This window comes from Aethalodelphis obliquidens, unplaced genomic scaffold (assembly GCF_003676395.1).
Source record: "Aethalodelphis obliquidens isolate GAN/ISIS:26980383/991018 unplaced genomic scaffold, ASM367639v1 scaffold20, whole genome shotgun sequence".
Lineage (NCBI taxonomy): Eukaryota > Metazoa > Chordata > Mammalia > Artiodactyla > Delphinidae > Aethalodelphis > Aethalodelphis obliquidens.
Genome location: NW_020837964.1, coordinates 17,877,921 through 17,898,374, shown reverse-complemented (window position 1 = coordinate 17,898,374; position 20,454 = coordinate 17,877,921). Strand labels below are relative to the sequence as shown.

Sequence of the window (20,454 nt, the reverse complement as noted above, 5' to 3'; positions counted from 1 at the left end):
TGTTGTCAGGTCTTGGCTCCCATGGGGTATCTTCCAGAAGCCCCTCCTTCCTAATACTCTTTTCCTTTCTTCCCCACAGTGGTTTTCACGGACTGCCCTGGGCAAGAGTTGGCCCTGCTGACTGATGATGACTTCACTGTTCTGAACAACAAAACAGTCCAGGTAAAACACCATGTCCACCTTCAGGAGAGAAGAAAGACATTCTCCGTGCATGCCCAGCTTGCTGCTGGCCAGGAGGCCGAGGTTGCCGTGGCTGTTGTGAGCCATGTTACCCCTGCAGAGGACGCAGGGTTAGACCCAGTTGCGCGTGGGTAGCGATCTAAGCAGGGTAGTGCTTGCAGCTGCCCAGTAGGGGGCACCAGAGTCAGGCAAGGGGGGCCCAGAGCTGCTTTGTGAGTAACGGCCCAGTGCCCTTCCTCCCTTGAATTCCCTGTCCCATCTCTCCCTTTCCTTCTTTCCCATATCATGCCGGTAAACCGCAAGTGAAGGTGATCCCAACACAGGACTGCCAATCTCATGAACCTTTGGGAAGATGGACCTGAGGCTCTTGGCCACATTTCTTTGTTTTGTCTAATTTAATTTTTTGAGCAGCTAATATATCCACATGGTTCAAAATTTTAAATATTAAAAAGTTTTAGAATGAATAACCTCCCCTTTTTTCTCCCCCTATGTCTAATGCCCTCTCTACCCCTCCAAGAGAAGACCTGTTACCAGTTTCTTTCCTTCTAATTTATGTATTTGTTCTATATTTATATTAAATATATTTATATATATTATATATAGGTATAAAATAAACTTTTCGGTCCTCTTTTATGCAAAACTAACATACTATTCACATGTCTGCACCTTCTTTTTGCACTGAAAAATACATCAGTACACTGCCCATCCCCTTCTCACAGATAAGCACCGTTATAAGCTTCTAGTATCCCCCACACTTTGTCTGTATATAAGCAGATGTGAATATATGCCTTATTTTCCCACCCTTTTACACAAAAGATGGAACAGTGCCTGGCACATGTTAAGCCCTATGTAAGTGTTTGTTAAATAAAATACTAAACTGCATTAAGCTGTTCTATATCTTGTTCTTTTTCACTTAAGTATGGATATATATCAAAGATCTTTCCATGCCAGCACAGAGAGACATCCCTCATTTTTCAAGCTGTATACAATTTCCACTAGATGGATGTATTATAGTGTATTTAGTTGGGACTTCTCTATAAGTGAACACTTAGATTATTTCCAAGTTTTCTTTTACAATAAACCCATCTGGGCCTCTGTCCTTGCCATGAGCCCCTGTAGATGAGAGGATGTTGGGTATGTTCCAGTTGTTTGCACACCTGGGTTAAGGGGTCTTCTCTCCTTGCAGGAAAGGAAAGCATTGAAGATCTCCCCATCCAAACGTATCTTGCGAAGACGCAAGAGAGATTGGGTGGTCCCGCCAATATTTGTCCCTGAGAATGGCAAGGGTCCCTTCCCCCAGAAGCTGCATCAGGTATGACTGTGCCTTCTCCCTGGGAGTCATTGGTGTCTTCAGGGACTCTCATTCAAAGGCCTGAATATGAGGTTTCTTGCTGCTGAACCCTGGGGACCGCAGAGGGAAACTCTCTGATGGGAGCAATTTCTAATCAGGCAGTGCCTCTCCACCCCTCCCCACAGAGGGTTCTTTGCTACAATCATGAGATATTTGTCACTTTGTCAGCTGCCATTTTCTTTTGCTTCCAGCTCAAATCTAATAAAGACAGAGGCACCAAGATTTTCTACAGCATCACGGGGCCTGGGGCAGACAGCCCCCCTGAGGGTGTCTTCACCATAGAGAAGGAAACGGGCTGGTTGCTGTTGAATAAACCACTGGACCGGGAGAAAATTGCCGAGTATGAGGTAAGTAACCTTTAGCGTCCAACGAGAAGCAGGGGCCCAGGAAGGGTAGTGCCAGGCTGACCCCAGGCCTGTGTACCTACAGCTCTTTGGCCATGCTGTGTCGGAGAACGGTGCCTCCGTGGAAGAGCCCATGAACATCTCCATCATCGTAACAGACCAGAATGACCACAAGCCCAAGTTCACCCAGGATGTCTTCAGAGGGAGCGTCTTGGAAGGGGTACTACCCGGTAAGAGGACTGGGGAAGGCACAGCTATAGAGGTCTGCTGGCCCCAGACCTGGCCTTGGGTCCACTTCTGGAATCAGTCCAGACTCTTAAAGGCTGGAAGAACCCTTCACACCTGATTTCCTGGGCTGTGCCTCAGATTACCTGGGATCTTCTTAAAAATCCAGATTCCCCCACTCCATCCCAAGACCCCTGAATAAGAATGATGCTGGAGTAGAGCCCCAGAATCTGTGTATTTGAAAATTTCCCAGAAGCTTCAGATGATCAGCCAGCTGCAGCTTTGGAGCTGCAGAGACCTATATTTGAATCTGGATTTTGTCTGTCATCTGCTGTGACCCTGGGCAAGGTCTTGACCTCTGAGCCTCAATCTTCACACCTGAAAATGGGGATAATATCAATAAAGCTCAATAAAGAGCTGTGAAGATTAGAAATAACACATGCCTACTGCCGTGTGATATGAAGCACCTGACATGAGGTTCTTTGGGGAAATGGCAGCTGCAAGGAGGGTGGCAAAGGGTGAGAGAAAGCAGAAGATGAATTGTCAGGCTGGGGAAGAGGGTGAGAGGGGCTGGCAAAAGACTAGAGAAACAGGTGACATTAATGACCTCAAAGACCGTGCTGGTGAGGAGGGCTCCTCCTCTCCCTTTGTCTCTGAGTTGTGGAGAATTACAGAGAAATGTGAGTTGGTTAGGTTGCCAATAATAGACATTTCCGGAAGAAAAACAGTACCTTCAACAATATGGAACCTTTTCCCCCTTTGTATTGAGGAAGCCTAGAGGTGGTCAAGCCAGGCTGGAATGGTGCTTTAACGTGTGGGGGAACTAGGCTCCTTCCATCTCGTTGCTCTGCTGTTTTGGCTTTATTCCCAAGATTACCTCATGGTTGCTGCTGGAGCTCTGGCCATTATATCCGGAAGGAGGGAAGGGGTGGGAAGAATAAGCCCCTTAACTCAGAAAAACGCTTCCCCCAAAGCTGTATATCCGATTCGTCAGATTTCAGTCTCGTGGCCACAGCTAGCTGCAAGAAGCGAAATAGTTTTGGTTCCCGGTGGGCTTGTGCTCAGCCTAGAATGATTATGAGGATTATGTTTCTAAGAAGGAAGGGGAGAATGGGAAATGGGCACCAATTAGCAGTCTCTGCCACGAGTGGAACATGGGGCCAAGCCAGCGAGCAGGGTGGAGCCTCTCGGAGTTCCAGAAGTGGGCAAGGCTGGAATCGGAGCTGGAAGGGAAGGTTGCACACTCATCAGCGCTTCTCCCCTCCAGGCACTTCTGTGATGCAGGTGACAGCCACGGATGAGGACGATGCCATCAACACCTACAATGGGGTGGTTGCTTATTCCATCCACAGTCAAGAGCCAAAGGACCTCATGTTCACGGTCCACCGGAGCACAGGCACCATCAGCGTCGTCTCCAGTGGCCTGGACCGGGAGGTAAGTGGCCCTTCGGGAAGGTGCTGCCTGCCCAGGCTAGCCCAGGCTGGGGTCTGACGCTCAGAGCGGAAGCCTCTGCCCCCAAAGCCCAGGGCAGAGCAGTGGGGACCCAAGTCAGCTGGGAATGGCTGCTGCTGTGTCCCACATTGATGTCCTGCAGCTCCCTCGGGCCAGTGGCACGTTGCCAAACCATCTCGTTAAGGCTGAGGAGGCAGCTGTAAAACACAGACGTTTAATACTTTCTGCAGGTTTTCTCATTTCCTCTCGGCATGGCTCACTTAGCACGCACATTGCCCAGATTTGTCCCGTGTGTGCCACAAAGCAGAATTAGCTCCATGGATATTAGAGTTGCCTCCTGTTCCCTAATTAATACCTTTGCCCAAATCCACACTCAAAGCTCCCATTCTGCATCCGCCCAGGGTCAGGAAGCAATGCCCAGGCTTCATCCCACGACAGGCCCAGGAGAACCGTTTGGATCCACAGTTCCCCTCCCCCTCCACCCTTTGCTTCTGGTCCTTTCTGCAGTGGGCAAGCAGTGGGTCAGGAATCAAGAGAACACTTAGAGGGAGGAACATTCCGCTTCCCTCCCCGTACACCCAAGGCTGTGCCCAACGCGCAGTGGCCTTCCACTTCCACTCTCCTTTTCTCCCCAGAGAGTCCCTGAGTACACACTGACCATCCAGGCTACGGACATGAACGGGGACGGCTCCAGCACCACGGCTATGGCCATAGTGGAAATCCTCGATGCCAATGACAATGCTCCTGTGTTTGAGCCCCAGCAGGTAATGCCCCTTCCTTCCTTCTTCCCTCGTCAGATGATGAAGGACTAAGTTTCTCCTTTCTGATGAAACTCCAGAACCAGCCTACATTGCTTCAAGTCCCAGTCCCAGCACTTGTGAGCTTTGTGACCTGAGGTGAACTACCTAACCTCTCTGTGCCCTATTTCCTAATCTGTGAAATGGAGATGATGCTCCATTGTCTCCTACTGCACTTTTCTGAGTTTTAAATGAAATAATCTATGTACAGTTCTTAACACAATCCCAGGTACACAAGTGCTCAATATGAAAATCTTTGTTGATATGGAAAGTCCTAATTTGCCTCACACCTATACCTGCCCACATTCCCCCAGTGAGTGCTTGTACACCTCACGTGACAGAGGACTCAGTGACAGTCGAGGTGACACCCACCCCCTTCCACCTGTAGGTAACTCTGACGGCTAAACATTGTTTAGGCCTGATTAAAAATTTGTTCTCAACAGCTGATTTCCCCATCTTTGCCACCTGTTCCAGAATTTCCAAAAAGTTCCTGGTCAGTGCCCCAGAGCAATCAGACACCTAGCCCTTCTTGCCACCTTCCTTATGCCTTTCTGATCTCAGCTAGATATAGGTGACTACTCAATGGTGAGGCCTTGGGCACCCAGATCAGTGAGATTCCTGGAGCGCCAGGCCCCTGGGTGTAGGGAAAGCAGGCCCAAGATTGCCGTGCTCTGTCCCAGCAGCTGTGAGGCTGACTCTTGGGATGTTCTGCATCCATGCATGCCTTGAAACCCCAATAAGTGGGTTGGGCGGTCCAGGAAGGGGTGAGCGGCATGGGGCGCCCCTGGAGTTGGATGGAGGATTCACAGCCAGTGAAGAGTGGAACAGCCTCTCAAGGTGGTCAGTCTCTCCGCTCTGACTGTGCTGTGCTTCCCACACTGACAGTATGAGGCCCATGTGCCTGAGAACGCAGTGGGCCACGAGCTGCAGAGGCTGACAGTGACCGATCTGGATGCCCCCAACTCACCGGCATGGCAGGCTACCTACCGCATCGTGGAAGGTGACAACGGGGACCATTTTACCATCACCACCCACCCTGAGAGCAACCAGGGTATCCTGACAACCAAGAAGGTGAGTCGGTTTGGGTTTTGTACAAGGGCCACACCTGGGACAGTCAGGTCTGCAGCCTCCAGGACTAGGGGGTGCCACCTGCCTTGGGAGACATACCTTGGACCACTCACCAGGGAGTGTACCAGGCCAGTGGCTTGCAACACTCTCCCATTCCTCTTGGGTTGGGGAATTCCTTTGTTCAAACTAAACCTTACCCAGGGACCCAGTTCATAAAACATTCATAAAACAGAGTTGCTGATCTAATTGAGGCAGATCAGTGGGGGCCCCCCCTCCCAGATCCCAGTGTCCAGTGGCTGCTCCCAATCAGTCTTACACAGAGGGTCTCTGTTTTATTGGAATTCTTGCTAGTTTTGCATTCAATCCATAATTCACATCTAGGTGTCTAGGTGTTTGGGTAGTAAAATGTTTTAAATTACTTAGTAGTTAGGCATACCCTTGCCTCTCAAAAAGTCTTTTAATAAAATGGATGCTTCAAGAAGATGGGTCCAATCTTTCTTTGATTTCTTTTACCTCCTGGTTTATTATGAAGAATGGCCCAGTTTGAGAAGTGGGGCTTTATATAATACTTTAAAGGCTGTCCCCTCCTTGCAACCAAAACTTTGTAACACCCCTTTCACACTGTGAAATGAATTTCATTTATAATATAACTTCTCTAACTTACATAATTTCTAGAAAAATGGAATGCTCTAACTGTAAAATAAAAGAGAATTTTTACAGGAAAAGTTACTGATAATAAAATATTTCCATATGTAAACCTTTGGGCACAAGTACACTAGAAAACATAATGAAGCGGTTAGTTTCTTGCACATCGTCCAGATGTAGTAGATACTATATGTCACTCTAGTGACTCATATCACGAGTGGTATTGATGTTTTTCCAGAACAGCAAATAAACAACTTTGTTTTTGTTTTTTTTGGCTGTGTTGGGTCTTCGTTTCTATGAGAGGGCTTTCTCTAGTTGTGGCAAGCGGGGGCCACTCTTCATCGCGGTGCACGGGCCTCTCACTGTCGTGGCCTCTCTTGTTGCGGAGCACAGGCTCCAGACGCACAGGCTCAGTAGTTGTGGCTCACAGGCCTAGTTGCCCCGTGGCATGTGGGACCTTCCCAGACCAGGGCTCGAACCCGTGTCCCCTGCATTGGCAGGCAGATTCTCAACCACTGCGCCACCAGGGAGGCCCCAAATAAACAACTTGGGGAAAGACGTGAACAAATCAAATTACAAGCTCCCCTCAGAAGTTGCATTCCTGGAAAATTCAGTATAAATTAAAACCACACCAAAAACTCGGTTTGTATGTAAAACATGTTCTAGACTATAAATATAAACGGAACATCACACCCATAAATACATGAATGTCCATGGTAATATTGGCAAGTCACATGGGATATGGGACAGTTCTTTGTGTCCCTGCCCCAGCCTGTAAATGCCAGTGGCATCCCCAGTCATTAGGACACCTAGAAATGCTTCCTCCAAGTTTCTACAACACCCCCTAGGGGGTGTCATCACCCCATAGGGAACCAGTTCTAGGCTTAGGGCTTACTACTCTAGTTGCCTTTGGGGTGGTGGTCTGAGAGGCCCCACTGAATGTCCACTCAGGAAATGCAGGAGGCTCTGTGGGGTAGGGAAGGGGTAGTACTGTTGCTGGGGGGAGCCTCCAGCCCCCCATTGTGGGCCCTTCTGGCATCACAGCACTGCATGGGGCCTCCTCACAAAATGGCAGCTCAGGTCCTCCTTCCTGTTCTGTCCCAGGGCTTGGATTTCGAGGCCAAAAACCAGCACAACCTGTACGTTGAAGTGATCAACGAGGCTCCCTTTGTGGTGAAGCTCCCAACCTCCACGGCCACCATAGTGGTCCACGTGGAGGATGTGAATGAGCCGCCTGTGTTCGTCCCACCCTCCAAAGTCATTGAGGTCCAGGAGGGCATCTCCATCGGCGAGCCTGTCTGCACCTACACCGCGCGGGACCCCGACAACGGGAGTCAGAAGATCAGGTACATAGGAGCTGGGCTTAAATTCAGCTAAATGCGTGGGTACTGTTGGATGGGTTGTTTATTATAGCCAGAGTTTGTTCTAATTGCCATAAAGACTATTAAATATTTTGAACGTCACCCCTGTACAGGGCCTTCCGTTCCTACCCTCCATGTGGCTGAAGTCCACGGGACAGGTATTCCTGCTCCCTCTCATATGTCCCTGCTGGGACCCCACCTTCTGCTCAGGCTCCCATTTGGGGGTGAGATGCATTTTCCACGTAATCCTGCTTAGGAGCCCTGAGTCCTATGAAACCCTCTGCCTGTTGGCATGAGGAGGCTTTGAATGATGACTCCAGAACTCTAAGTATTCTGAGTGTGATTCTTCTCAACTTTTCTGCTCCAGCTACCACATCCTGAGAGACCCAGCAGGGTGGCTAGCAATGGACCCAGACAGTGGGCAGGTCACTGCTGCAGGGGTCTTGGACCGTGAGGATGAGCAGTTTGTGAGGACCAACATCTACGAAGTCATGGTCTTGGCCACGGATGATGGTGAGAGCTTCCTCCCAGCCCCTCCACATGAGCACCTTTGGAGCCAAGGACACCGCATGTTCCCTCCACAGACAGAGTGTGGTGTGGGGAAGCGGTGTCAGCAATCCTAGCTGGGAGGTCAAAGGGGTCTCTCAGAGGGGTCTTTTAAAGGGTGGTCCTAGGGTTGGCTAGTTTCAAGTTCCCTAAGATCCAGGAGTTAGGAAGTATCCTGAAGACTCCTTTCAGCCTAAGTTTGTGGTTCACTGAGCCCTGAATTGGCCTGTTGGTTTCCCCTTATGAATGATTGAAAAGGGCTGCCTGGAAAGTGTCATGATTGATTAGTGATGTCACACCATGACAGGATTGGGGGTGATGATGTAATTACCATCTCTATTTGACACATACTGAACCAAGGCCTGGAGGCAGGCGAGAGGTTACTGCAGGGCTGGGAAGCAAAACTTCCCTGAAGCTGATCAGCAAACACTGCATCAACCCTGAGGTGGCCAATAGGTTTCTCTTTGTAATAGATTGGTAGTGGCTGTCTGGATGAAGTGGCTGCAACTGTGCTGTGATCAGTTAGTAATGTCTGCCATGGACACAAAATGAGAATGATGGTATGTTTGCCATGCATTTGTCATCACTGGTTTGATCTATAATGAAGCTAGTGTTCAGAGGCTCTTGAAAGGTTACAGTTAGATAGTAAATAGGACCCTCCTGAGGCTGATTGGGTAGGTCCTGGGAGAGCTTAACATTGATTCATCAACCCAACCAAGGGCACATGCTGAAAAGAGATCATGTGTGTGATTACAAACAGGGAGCCCTCCCACCACTGGCACGGGGACCCTCCTGCTAACACTGATGGATGTCAACGACCATGGCCCGGTCCCTGAGCCCCGTCAGATCACCATCTGCAACCAAAGCCCTTTGCCTCAGGTGCTGAACATCACAGACAAGGACCTGTCCCCCCACACCTCCCCTTTCCGGGCCCGGCTCACACACGACTCGGACATCTACTGGACGGCAGAGGTCAATGAGAAAGGTAACTGAGTGGTGGTGGCAGATGGGTGTCTGCCCCCTACCAAGACCCGACACACCTTCTTGCCCCAGTGTCTTGTGGGTCACCGAATTACCAGTCTCCTCAAGAATGTCAGTTAAATGCTGCTTATTAACTTAGTGTAAGCCTTTGGAATTCCACAGGAGCCCTTAAACACCGTTCTAGCTCAACCACCTGCCTGTACAATTGGAAAAACAGGCCCAGAGACATGGGATGTGCCTTTCTCACTCTCACATAATGAGGGAGTCAGAACTCCAGCATGGGGATAACAGCTAACATGCCTGAGCATGCTGGCTGTGTGCTAGGTGCTGTGTGCTATGTGCTGTGTGCTATGTGTGCTTTAAGTAGATTCGGCTCACAACAACCCTGTAAAGAAGGTACTGTTATCTCACACATACATGCATGTGTACCCATTTTACAGATGGGGAAACCAAGGCTTACAGAAGCTTAAATATATTGCCAAGGGCATTATGGTTAGAAAATGACGGCCCCAGGATTGGAATGCAGGCAGTCTGCCATACCAGGATGCTTTGCAGCTTACCATTTATCAAACCCTGGCGATATGCAAGATGCTTTTTGTACTTTTCCATATTTAATATTTCTACCATCCTCTGTGATCAGTATTTTTATCCCTATTTACAGATGAGAATGAGGCTCAGAGAGGCTAAATAGTGTGCCCAAGGGCACAGTGTGGATAAGCAGTGGAGCAGAAATTGAAGCTGGGGTCCCTCACCCCCACATCCCTGCTCCCAGCCACCTCCCTGTCCTTCCTCTTTCCCATCCCCCTGGAGCTCCTCAGCCTTGAGTGGTTTTTCAGTTGTCACAGGACTGGAGAAGGGACTTGCTGGCATCAAGTGGGCAAGGACCCAGGTGTGTGAGAAAGAGGCATCCAGGCCCAAGTGCCAGTAAGGCCCCTGGAGGAACCCTGCTCACTCTGGTTTAAAGCATCTTCCTCTTCCTCTTGGGGCTAGAGTCCCCCAGGAGGGGAATGGGGAGCCAGAACATTCAGGCTCTGCCCCGAAGTAACAAAATGCCTGGTACCTATTACTGCTGCTGAGCCCCGCCCAGAAAGGACTGGGGAGACCTGCTTCAGACACACATCTTGTCTCATTTTTATGATTCCCGTGATTTGGGGATGTTTATCCAGCACCTTTCCTTGAGGGAACCCAAGTTGGTCTCCTGTCACCACCTTGTGGCCTAGAAGCCAATTTTCCCCCGCCCTGACTGTATCGTTTACAGAGCGTAGACTCTGGAGCCAGAATGCCTTGGTTCAAGATCCAGCCCTTCCATTTACGAGGTTCGTGGCTGTGGGCAAGTTACTGAACCTCACTGTTCTGCAGTTTCCCTACTTGTAGAATGCTGCCATGATAGTACCTACCTCCATACAATCACTGTGAAGATTAAATGAGTGCCTGAAAGGCATCTTGTCTGATATATCAGTGCTCGGTAGACGTCAGTGGCCATCTTCACCACCACTGTTTCCCAAACAATCACAGATCTGACTCTGTCAAGTGTGAGCATTAGGCCCAAAGCTCAGTGGTGCCAACACCTGATACTAGCATTGATACCCGGTTCTTGGTTTTGACTTAGTTGTTCTATCTGACTGTGTTTTTTTGTCAGAGGAGTTAATCCAAACTCTACACCTGTGTGACCTTGGGCTGCTTACTTGACCTCCCTAAGCTTCAATGTCTGCATTTGTAAAATGAGGATAACAGAACCTGCCTCTTAAAGTTCGGGTGGATATCAGAGTTGGGCTTGGCACATAGTAAGTGTCAGTTTAGTCACTGACACCGCCACCAGCACCATCATCAGCTGAGAACTCAGCCCTCCAGCGTGGGAACAGGATAGCAGGAGGGATGTTTGGGTGAAATACCCCATGTTAGCCTCTCCACTTGGTAGACCAAACATTCAGCCTACAGAACTCTCTCTGCCTGCCACTGCCGAATGGCAACAGGGTGAATTCTCCCTTCTGGCCTTTTAACTAAGAGGGTCCCAGCAAGCATGCAGAGCCTTTGAACTGAAAATGGCTTGAGGTCACTGCTGAAATAGGCCAGCAAGCCTGAAGGTGGGTGGGCTAGAAACGTGGGGTTGGTTTTGAATGTCCCAGTGATGGGGGGACACTACTGACATTTAGTGGTGAGGACTTGAATGCTCGGGAAGGTTCCTCATGATGAAGAATAGTTCCATCCAAGCTAATAGTGCCCTCTTTGAGAAACTTGGGTCTAAACGAAAGGCCTTTCTTCAGAGAGGCCTCTGACTCTGTATTTCTCACCCGCAAACACAGCCCCCCTCCCCACTCCAGGAGTGCTGCACACCCTCCCCAGAGTGGTACCCGTCGTGCAGGCCGCACTGAGGCTTGGCTTCTGCTCTGTGGCTGCCTGCTGCCCACCCCGGGCCTTTGAAGGCTGGTTAGCACAGTGCCCATTGCAGCCTCACTGCCGGCATCTCTGAACTTGTGTGCAGTCACTAATGCTGGGATAACACAGGTTAGCACCCTCTCTGATCTGCTTAACAACATCAGTTACATCACCAAGTCATATGCATTTTGGATTTATTAATAATTGATGCTCACTCAGAATATCCGTGTTTTGGATACTGAAATTCTATCGTACAGTTGAGGTGTAAACATTATATTTACTATTGCAAGAGCAAAATGCTGCAATAATAAATGGTAGTGAATTTTCAAATAGGAAAGCAGGTGGCCAGTTAATGTAAATATTAAAAGATTGGGTTAGCTATCTTTTAGGAAGAACAATGTTTGTTTGTTTTGCGGCAAGGAATAATCTAGCAGCTAATGGTACTGAGAAATTATTGGCTCTACATGCCATGACTTTTTAAAAACATCGTATTTAAAAAATGCTGTGATTATTGATTCATTTTAAATAAAGTGATGAATTTATTCTTCTATCCAAATAATCCTTTCCACAGTGGTAAATTTGGCTTTGGCCGAATATCAGTTTTTAACACTTGGTATAATGTGCTTTGGGGATATTGCTTCCTGTTGCCCAGATGCAGAGGCTGCCTCCTCAAACCTCCGTCATGGTGTGCTCAGTTCCCACCATTTGTGGTCTCCTGAGATGAATAATTATCTGTCCACTCCAGGAGACACAGTGGCCTTGTTCCTGAAGAAGTTCCTGAAGCAAGACACATACGACGTGCACCTTTCTCTGTCCGACCACGGCAACAAGGAACAGCTGACGGTGATCAGGGCCACCGTGTGCGACTGCCACGGCCATGTGGAGACCTGCCCCGAACGCTGGAAGGGGAGTTTCCTCCTCCCTATCCTGGGTGCTGTCCTGGCTCTGCTGTGTGAGTGCCGGCACCCTTCCCCTTCTGAGGACAGGATAGTTAGAAGACCTGATTCTACCCTGAACTTCACGGACTAAGGGGCCACCAACATTGTGCAACTGTTCCTTAAACTCTTAATTCCCAGAGTGTCATTCAATCCATAGATGTTTATGGAGGTTCTGGAAGGTGCCAGGCTTTGGGGATGCATTGGGGAGCAGACTCGACCCTGCTGTCAGATCATCTAGTGGCTAGAGCGGTGGTTCTGAAGTCGTGGTCTCCAACCAACAGCGTTAGCATCACCAGGAATTTGTTAGAAAGGCTAATTCTCTGGCCCACTCCTGACCTACTGATTCAGAAGCTTAGGGGTAAGACCCGGTAATCTGTGTTTTAACAAGCCCTTCAGGGGATTCTGATGCATGTTAGAGCTTGAGAGCCATTGGTCTAGTGAGCAGAAATGTTTAGTTAAAAACTAATTTCTTTGCTCTAAAGGTAGAACCTATCACATTTGCTTTTTTCACTCTCTGAATTGTCCTTACACAGAAAACATGCATTCAATCACATATGAATACAAGAGCAAGCTTTAGTTAGTCATCATACTGTGTAGCAAGCACTGTTAGACGCTGAGGGTACAACTCTTAACAAAACAGACCAGTCCCTGCCTTCATGGAGCTTACTTTCCAGTGCAGCGAGCAGACGACAAATAATCTGGCAGAGAAATAGGTGTTGCTATGGATTAAAAAAAAGTTGGGTAAGGAGGTGAGAACCCATGGGCTCCCAAAGAAGGCTAGGTCAGTTTTGTCTGGCCAGAGGGAGACAGTGGTTCCACCGGCAGGCAAAAAAAGGGATAAAGCTAAACAGTGGCTCTACCCTCTTACATTAAACAGCCATAGAGAGGGCCAGGGGGTACCCTCCTCATATGGGATTAACTGGGGGTAAGGCGAGCAACTAGGCACTAGCTGGCCAGTCCCCACTGTGTCCAAATAGACTGTCAGCCTTTCAAACCATATTACTAAAACCTAGTCCCTCTCTTAAAATGCCAAAATAGCATTTGCACCTAAGTTCACATTACTGCGTTATATCAAAGTTGCACTGTCTTGCTTTTTTTTTTTTTTTTTGCGGTACACGGGCCTCTCACTGCTGTGGCCTCTCCCGTTGCGGAGCACAGGCTCCAGACGCGCAGGCCCAGTGGCCATGGCTCATGGGCCCAGCCGCTCCGCAGCATGTGGGATCTTCCCGGACCGGGGCATGAACCCGTGTCCCCTGCCTCAGCAGGCGGACCCACAACCACTGCACCACCAGGGAAGCCCACACTGTCTTGCTTTTAACTTAAAGTCTATGGTTATTAGAGGACACCTAGTGACTGAAAAAGAGTCATGTTGAAAAGTAACATCTGCTGGGAGATTCCCATCCCCACAAAGGAGGGTTTCCTTAAGGACCAGTACCACCAATATGGGAAGACTGACAGTAAAATGATACAGAATTACAGGTGGGGGAATGAAGTCAGAATGCCAGTAGGAAGAGGTGATTTTAAGCTGAGAGCTCAAGGGTGAGAGCCATGCATAGGCATAGAGAGTGTTCCAGGTGAGGCACGAGCCTGGTTGAAGGTTCTGAAGTGGGAGACTGCTGGGTATATTTGAGGAACCCCGAGGAGGCCAATGTGACTAGACTTGGGTGGCAGGGAGGCTTGGAGACAGGCAGGGGCCAGTCCTGTAGGCTTGATGGGAGTCAGGGATTTTCCTAGGTGCAAGGGGGCCACTGAAGTGTGTTAAGCTCTGGCAACTGAATAGAGGGGTCTAGAATTAGATGGGGGTCTGGGGGTTTGTGGGTCCTGGCCAGCCGTGTGGTTGCTGGGGGGTGAATATTCACACTCCCCATCTCTTGCAGTCCTCCTGCTGGTGCTCCTGTTTTTGGTGAGAAAGAAACGGAAGATCAAGGAGCCCCTTCTGCTCCCAGAAGACGACACCCGTGACAACGTCTTCTACTACGGCGAAGAGGGGGGTGGCGAGGAGGACCAGGTGGGGCACTGGGGGGTCTGGGGGTCGGGAGGTGGATGGCCCCCACAGCCACTGGCAGGGATGGTTGGGTCAACCAATTAACCATGTCAGCTGCGTCAACCAGACCCTGGTCTGAAGCATCTGTCTTCTGAGAGGGTGTCTGGTCCATGGCTCTAGTCTCTTCGGCCCCAGCCACCTTGACCTTGAACCTGTGCTTAACTGGGGAGGAGGGGGTTTGGAAACTAGGGCTTTCAGAGATCTCTGACATTATCTGTCTTCTAAGACCTACCCATGAACCAGAACATCCAAATGGTACGGAACTAGGGTGAAATGTAAACGGGGGGAGTGGAAGGGTCCTTCTCCATCCCATGACCTTCCCCTTTCATGAAGGACTATGACATCACCCAACTCCACCGGGGCCTGGAGGCCCGGCCTGAGTTGGTTCTCCGCAACGATGTGGTGCCAACCTTCATCCCCACACCCGCATACCGTCCACGGCCAGCCAACCCAGATGAAATTGGCAACTTCATCATCGAGGTGAGGCATGGGGGGCCATCCTAGGGCAGCCCTTTATTCAAGCATCAGCAGCACGAGCACAGACGGGCTTGGAGTCTTGGCTCTGGGTTCAAATCCTGACTCTACCTCCAACCTGCCGTATGACCTCTGGCATATTTGAGTAACTTCTGAGCTTCTGTTCCTCCTCCATAAAACCCTAAGTTTCAGAGTGGTTAAGAATAGGTTAGGAATTATTTTTTTATTCAGCAAATGTAGTGGTTGTCAGGAGAAAACTCTGGAGCCAGACTCCCTGGATTTGAATTTTTAAAGATCTCAGGTGATTCCAATCTGGAGCAGAGTTGGTGTCCTCTGTCGTAGGGTGCTTTAGGGGTTGGATGCAGGATCACTTGGAACCGTGCTAGCACAGGGAACATCAAAAACGGAGCCTCTGACTCACCCCCTGAGACTGTGATTCAGTTGATCCGGATGTGACTGGAGCTTCAGAATTCTTTTAAAGATTCCCAGATAATTTAAGTTTGGGAACCGCTGGCCTGGTACCTAACATGTATTAGGTAATGATAGCTACTGTTGCTAATAGCTAAGTGTATCTGATATTCTCAATTCTGGTCACATATTTGATTTATCTGAGGAATTTTGAAAAATATCAGTGCCTGGGACCCAGACGTTCATTTTTTTAGGCTCTGATGTTTTTTTAGTTCCCCAAAGAAATCAGATATATAGCCAGGGTTGTGAGAACCACAACCTAGGTACATAGAAGATGAGTGATATGAGCCTAGCACAGCCTGGTACCTTGATAGCAGTCAGTTAAAGGAGGTTTTTAATACGAGGGAGGGAAGGAGGAGGGAGAGATGGGAGGGGAGGGAGGAAAGAAGGAAGGAGGGGAGAATGGATGGATTTGGGGAGTTCAAGGAAGCAGCAGTGGGCACAGAGCTCAATGGGTGGTCAGGATACCTCACTTTGGCTTGAACCCTTCTTACCTTTCTTGCTTTCTAGAAATAGCCTGGTGGTCAGACTCTGTTCTTTAGCCTGAGCATATTTGAGAATCCTGTGCAAAAACAGAAGTGGCTGGGGAAAGTTGCTCAGGGCAACTTTGCCTTGGAGCCAAATAACCAGGAGATTTTCCCTCCAGTTAGATGAAGACAGTTTCTGGAATATCTGTGTTGGACAGTTTGCAGATACTGTCTCAATTAATGCCTGCCTGCATCAACTCTGCAGAGTAGGAAACCTGTTGTCTTCCTCATTTCACAAATGAGGAAATAGTGTTCCACTATATGCCGGGTACTATGCTAATAAGTGCTTTTATATTTACGTATATTCATTTATTCCTCTAAAACTATAAGAAGTCTTCCCATTTTAGAGATGAGGGGGGAAAAAATGGCACGGAGAGGTTAAGTTTACACATCGTGTGTGCAGTCTGATTTCAGAGCCCCCACCCTGAACTGCTGGCCTGTCACACTGAGCGCTCGCTCCAGGCTGGGCCCTGTGCTGAGGATTTATGTGCATTATTTCATTTTCAACCTTCAAAACCTTAAAGGAGGGGAGAGCTGGCTTCGCAGATGGAGAAATGCAGGCTCAGTTAACTTGCCGGGGCTCTCACAGCTGCCAGGTGTCTGATCCCGCAGCTCCTAACCCCCTGCTCTCTGTCCCCCAGAACCTGAAGGCGGCCAACACGGACCCCACGGCCCCACCCTATGACTCCCTGTTGGTGTTCGACTATGAGGGCAGCGGCTCCGATGCCGCCTCCCTGAGTTCGCTCACCTCCTCTGCTTCCGACCAGGACCAAGACTACGACTATCTGAATGAATGGGGCAGCCGCTTCAAGAAGCTGGCAGACATGTATGGCGGGGGTCAGGACGACTAGGCCTCCCTGCCTGCAGCGCCGGGGGCCTAAACACCAGGCCCGCAGCTGCATCTCCAAGGGGTCTCCGTCCCCACCTCGGCCAGGGACTTCGAAGCTTGTTGAGAAGTAGCCTTAGCAACTTGGAGGGAAGAGGCGTGACGTTAAAGGGGCAGGTTTCTAAGCCTTTCAGCATGGAGGGACCCGGGCAGTTTGATTTCAACAGTGAAAACCTCTTAGCCTCGGCCAGGGCTGCTGAATTTCCAGGAGTCTCTCCCCTGCCGTAAGATGCTCAGCCCTGTGTACCGGGCCTGGACTGACTCTGACTCCCCCATGTTGACGTTCTCTCTGGAATGGACCCTCCTCCTTAGAAAGAGGCCTCTTATTGCAATCTGGATTTTTTTTTTTTTTTTTAATGCTATTTTCAAAAAGTTAGAACCAGGTCCTCAGCCGCCCCTGGGGTCCTCCAGAAGCCCAGGCCAGAGCTGCCTGGCTCATGTGCCCTCACGCGTTGCATTTCTCTCTGATGTCTGGACCCCGAGGCCTCCTGTTTGAATGGATTACTGCGTTTTTATACCGAGCGTGTTTAGGTGGTCCTTTATTTTTTACTTTCCCTATCGAGTGCTGTAGAGGAAGGGTGATGACAATGCTGTAAATGTACTAGAACTTTTTTATTAAAGGAACTTTTCCCAGAGGTGCCAGGGGAGTGAACTTTTTTTTTAATAGCAGTTTATTGACGTGTAATTCACACACCATATCATTTACCCATTTAAAGTGTACAATTCAGTGGTTTTCGAGAACTTTGAGAGTTGTGCAAGGGGGAGAAAATGCTTTTAGCCCTGCGGGCTTCCCCCCAGCTTCCTCCTGATGGTAGAGGAAGCTCAGGATCTGTTGACAGGCCCAGGTAGGGGCAAACCTTCTGCTGTCCTCCCTACAGATTCAGAACTGCTAACTCTGTGTGAGAACCGTTAACTTGCTTACCCCTGGGCTTAGCGGCACCAGGGCTGCAGGCGATGTCTTTTCTGGACCAGTGGCTGCACACATACGTGGTGCAGTACGTGAAGATTTCCTCTCCTGTTCTGTGGGCTCTGTGTCGAAAGGCAGGGATTGGGGAGAATCTGGCTCCGCTCCTTCCCAGCAAGTCCCTTAACCTCTACCTGCCTCAGATTTTTCATGTATAAAATGGGGAGTTTTCATGGAGATTAAGTGAATTAACATCTGGCACATGGTAAGCGCTATCTGTGTTCATTGGTAACAGCTACCATTTATTCAGTACTTTTTAGACCCAAACAGCCCTTAACTTCAATTACTTCCTCTAAACAAATCCTCACAGTCACCCTCTGAGGGGATCTTCCTCCTTTAAAGAATGGCCTCATTGTGTTTTTTTTAAATGATGCCTGATCATCATCAAAATCAAGCCAGACAGAAAATTAGAGAACTCACCCAGGATGTCAATGAAATTGGAACATTCCTGACAACACCAGGGCACAGATGCAGGAATAAGGATGAAGAGGCAGCAGGGATTCCATGTGTGTCTTTGTTAAAGCGAAGTTTTAAATTTGTCTTTGCAATGAACCAGAAGAAAAGAATCCGAAGTGAAGCTGAAAATGTCGCTGAAGTTGAAATCAATGTGTCCTTCCTGCAGGAGTGACTGATTCTTTAAAGCAATGGTACTCCAAGCGCGGTTCCTGGGCCAGCAGCGTCGGCATCGCCTGCCGAATCAGAAACTCTGCAAGCAGGACCCTGCAATCTTGTCTAACAAGCCTTCCAGGTGATTCTGATGCACCCGTGAGTTTACGACCAAGGCTCTGAAGCGTGAGGCCGTGGGTGTCCTGAAGCCTCAGGCCCTGGATGGGGAAGTTTAAAGGGAACTGAGTCTGCTAAGAAAGCTCCTTGGTCCGTAGCACCTGAGCCCACGGTCACAGCACCTCCTGCCTCTCCCTCAAGCTGCAGCATCTGGCTCCCGCAGCCTCAGCTTCCCCTCTACCAGGGCCCTGCTGCTACTGCTGCTAAGGTTGTGCGGGGAGGATTAGGTGTCTCAGCCAGCAAACACCTGCTGCCCCTTATCTTAAATGCCTCTCTGAGAAGCCTGAATAAAGCCTGAAACCCTATCTTCAGCTGAGACTAATAATAAAACCAAGGAGCCACTGTGCAGGCTGGCCTTCCTCCCCTGAGATTTTTGGAGGGAGCGGAGGAGCAAAAGCAGCCTTTCCTAGCCAAGCCTCGTCTCTGCGGGTGGATCTGGATTCCCTTGGTGATGGAACCCGCCACCAGCCCCTGAGTGACTTGGAAGGAACGAGCCTGGGCTGTGTGACAGGGCTGGATGTTATGTCACTCTCTCACTCGGGACCTGCGTCTCATCTGAAAAATGGACTCTGGTCTTTAGGGCCTATAATAATAAGTCAAACTATTTGCAGCTGGTAGGTCTCCAGTGCTAACCACTGAGTGAGTGCTGACTGTAAATAACCAGTGTGGCCCATACCAATGGGGACCACCTGCATGTTTGCTCTGCCTCCCCTGAATGTGAATCTTTCACAGTTTGAGGTCTAACAGTTGAACGTGCATCCTTCCAATCTTTTCCCCCCTATGCGTTACATACACATTTTGCATTATATATTTTCATAACAGGATGTAAAAGGATTGCCTTATCGTCTCCATCACATCTAGTTGGGATGTGCTGGCATGTATGTAATCTTACTGCCATCCATGGACATTAGTACTTGTAGTTTTTCGCCCTTAACAATGATAAAATAAATTCCCTGGAGCATCCATCTCCTCAGATGCTTCAAAGCCAGCCTTCTTGGACTTCCCTGGCGGTCCAGTGGTTAAGACTCCGCGCTTCCACTACAGGGGGTGTGGGTTCGCTCCCCGGTTGGGGAACTAAGATCCTGCGTGCCACGCAGTATAGCCGAAAAAGAAAAAAGCCAGCCCTCCAACTGGGGAGGGGTGAGGGGGCCTGTGGTCCTGGTTGTGATCGAGGCTGCCTAATTCTAAGTGGAGGGTTCAGACGGGTTGGTGCTGAAAGGACCCCTCAGGCTCATTCTATTAAATGATTTTCCCCCAGACTTAAAGCCAAAGTTGCAGAACCCAAGTCCAACAAAGAAAATAATTGAAGTAAAGCTGTGGGAAGAAGGAGTCAGGGTGCCCAGAGACCTGCCTTTGGCCTCATCCTCCCAGTGTTTCTCCTTAAGAACCCAAATGCAGAGCATTTTGAAAATTGCCCCCAATCTACCCCTGTCATTTTTCAGGTTGGAAAAGATAGAGGTTCCAAAAGCAGGGACTCCCCAAGATCGCTCCAGCGGGGCAGAGATGGGCAGAACCCAAGCCTCACTTCTCACCATGCCTTTTCCCTGGTGGCTGACCTGACAATCTTTTTTTTCCTCCCCAAAAGGCTGAAGATAGGAGCCATCTCACCAGGTGGGCTTTGCCAGTCCCTGAAGGGGCTTGAGGGGATGGATTTCATCCCCGGAAGGTTGGCAAGTAGCTGAGGCCTCAAATTCCTGGCTTCCTATGCTAGACATGGACTTTCCTTAACCACAGGCCCACACAGGGATGCAGCAAGAAGACCCAGGTAGGGAAATGCTGAGGGATGGCCAGTAAGGGGGGGCCCTGAGGTCAGCCGGGCAACGGTCCTGCCATTGAAAGGGTGGGGGCAGTCACCCTGGGAAGCCCCTTGGGCAGCTCACGCCCTTTGTGTCCAGTTCCAGACTCACTGGGGGCTCCACTCCTTCTGGCTAAAGGCAGAGCCTACCTCCCACCTCCCACGAAAATAATCCACCCAGGAGGCGTGGTTCTGGGCACAGGTTCAAATCCCAGCACCTCCAGGCACGATGCCTTAGGCTAATCACTT

The 20,454-nt window shown here is 49.5% G+C and overlaps 1 protein-coding gene across 6 annotated transcripts in view; it reads left to right on the top strand.

The window, feature by feature from the left end:
• The window catches only part of CDH3 (cadherin 3), a 107,806-nt gene extending 90,508 nt beyond the window's left edge, over nt 1-17,298 (top strand). For 5 of the 6 annotated variants that reach the window (XM_027119477.1, XM_027119474.1, XM_027119473.1 and 2 more), the window contains 14 exons: nt 80-162; nt 1,367-1,492; nt 1,723-1,878; nt 1,961-2,105; nt 3,368-3,534; nt 4,188-4,316; nt 5,235-5,420; nt 7,167-7,408; nt 7,791-7,936; nt 8,730-8,954; nt 12,072-12,278; nt 14,142-14,272; nt 14,642-14,788; nt 16,419-17,298. In XM_027119477.1, coding sequence (XP_026975278.1) covers nt 80-162; nt 1,367-1,492; nt 1,723-1,878; nt 1,961-2,105; nt 3,368-3,534; nt 4,188-4,316; nt 5,235-5,420; nt 7,167-7,408; nt 7,791-7,936; nt 8,730-8,954; nt 12,072-12,278; nt 14,142-14,272; nt 14,642-14,788; nt 16,419-16,628 — 2,300 coding nt within the window. In that variant the 3' untranslated portion in view covers nt 16,629-17,298. Of the gene's footprint in view, nt 1-79; nt 163-1,366; nt 1,493-1,722; nt 1,879-1,960; nt 2,106-3,367; nt 3,535-4,187; nt 4,317-5,234; nt 5,421-7,166; nt 7,409-7,790; nt 7,937-8,729; nt 8,955-12,071; nt 12,279-13,415; nt 13,454-14,141; nt 14,273-14,641; nt 14,789-16,418 lie in introns of those variants that run through there. The other variant, XM_027119478.1, reaches the window with a different exon arrangement.
• The last annotated feature ends 3,156 nt before the right edge of the window (nt 17,299-20,454 follow it).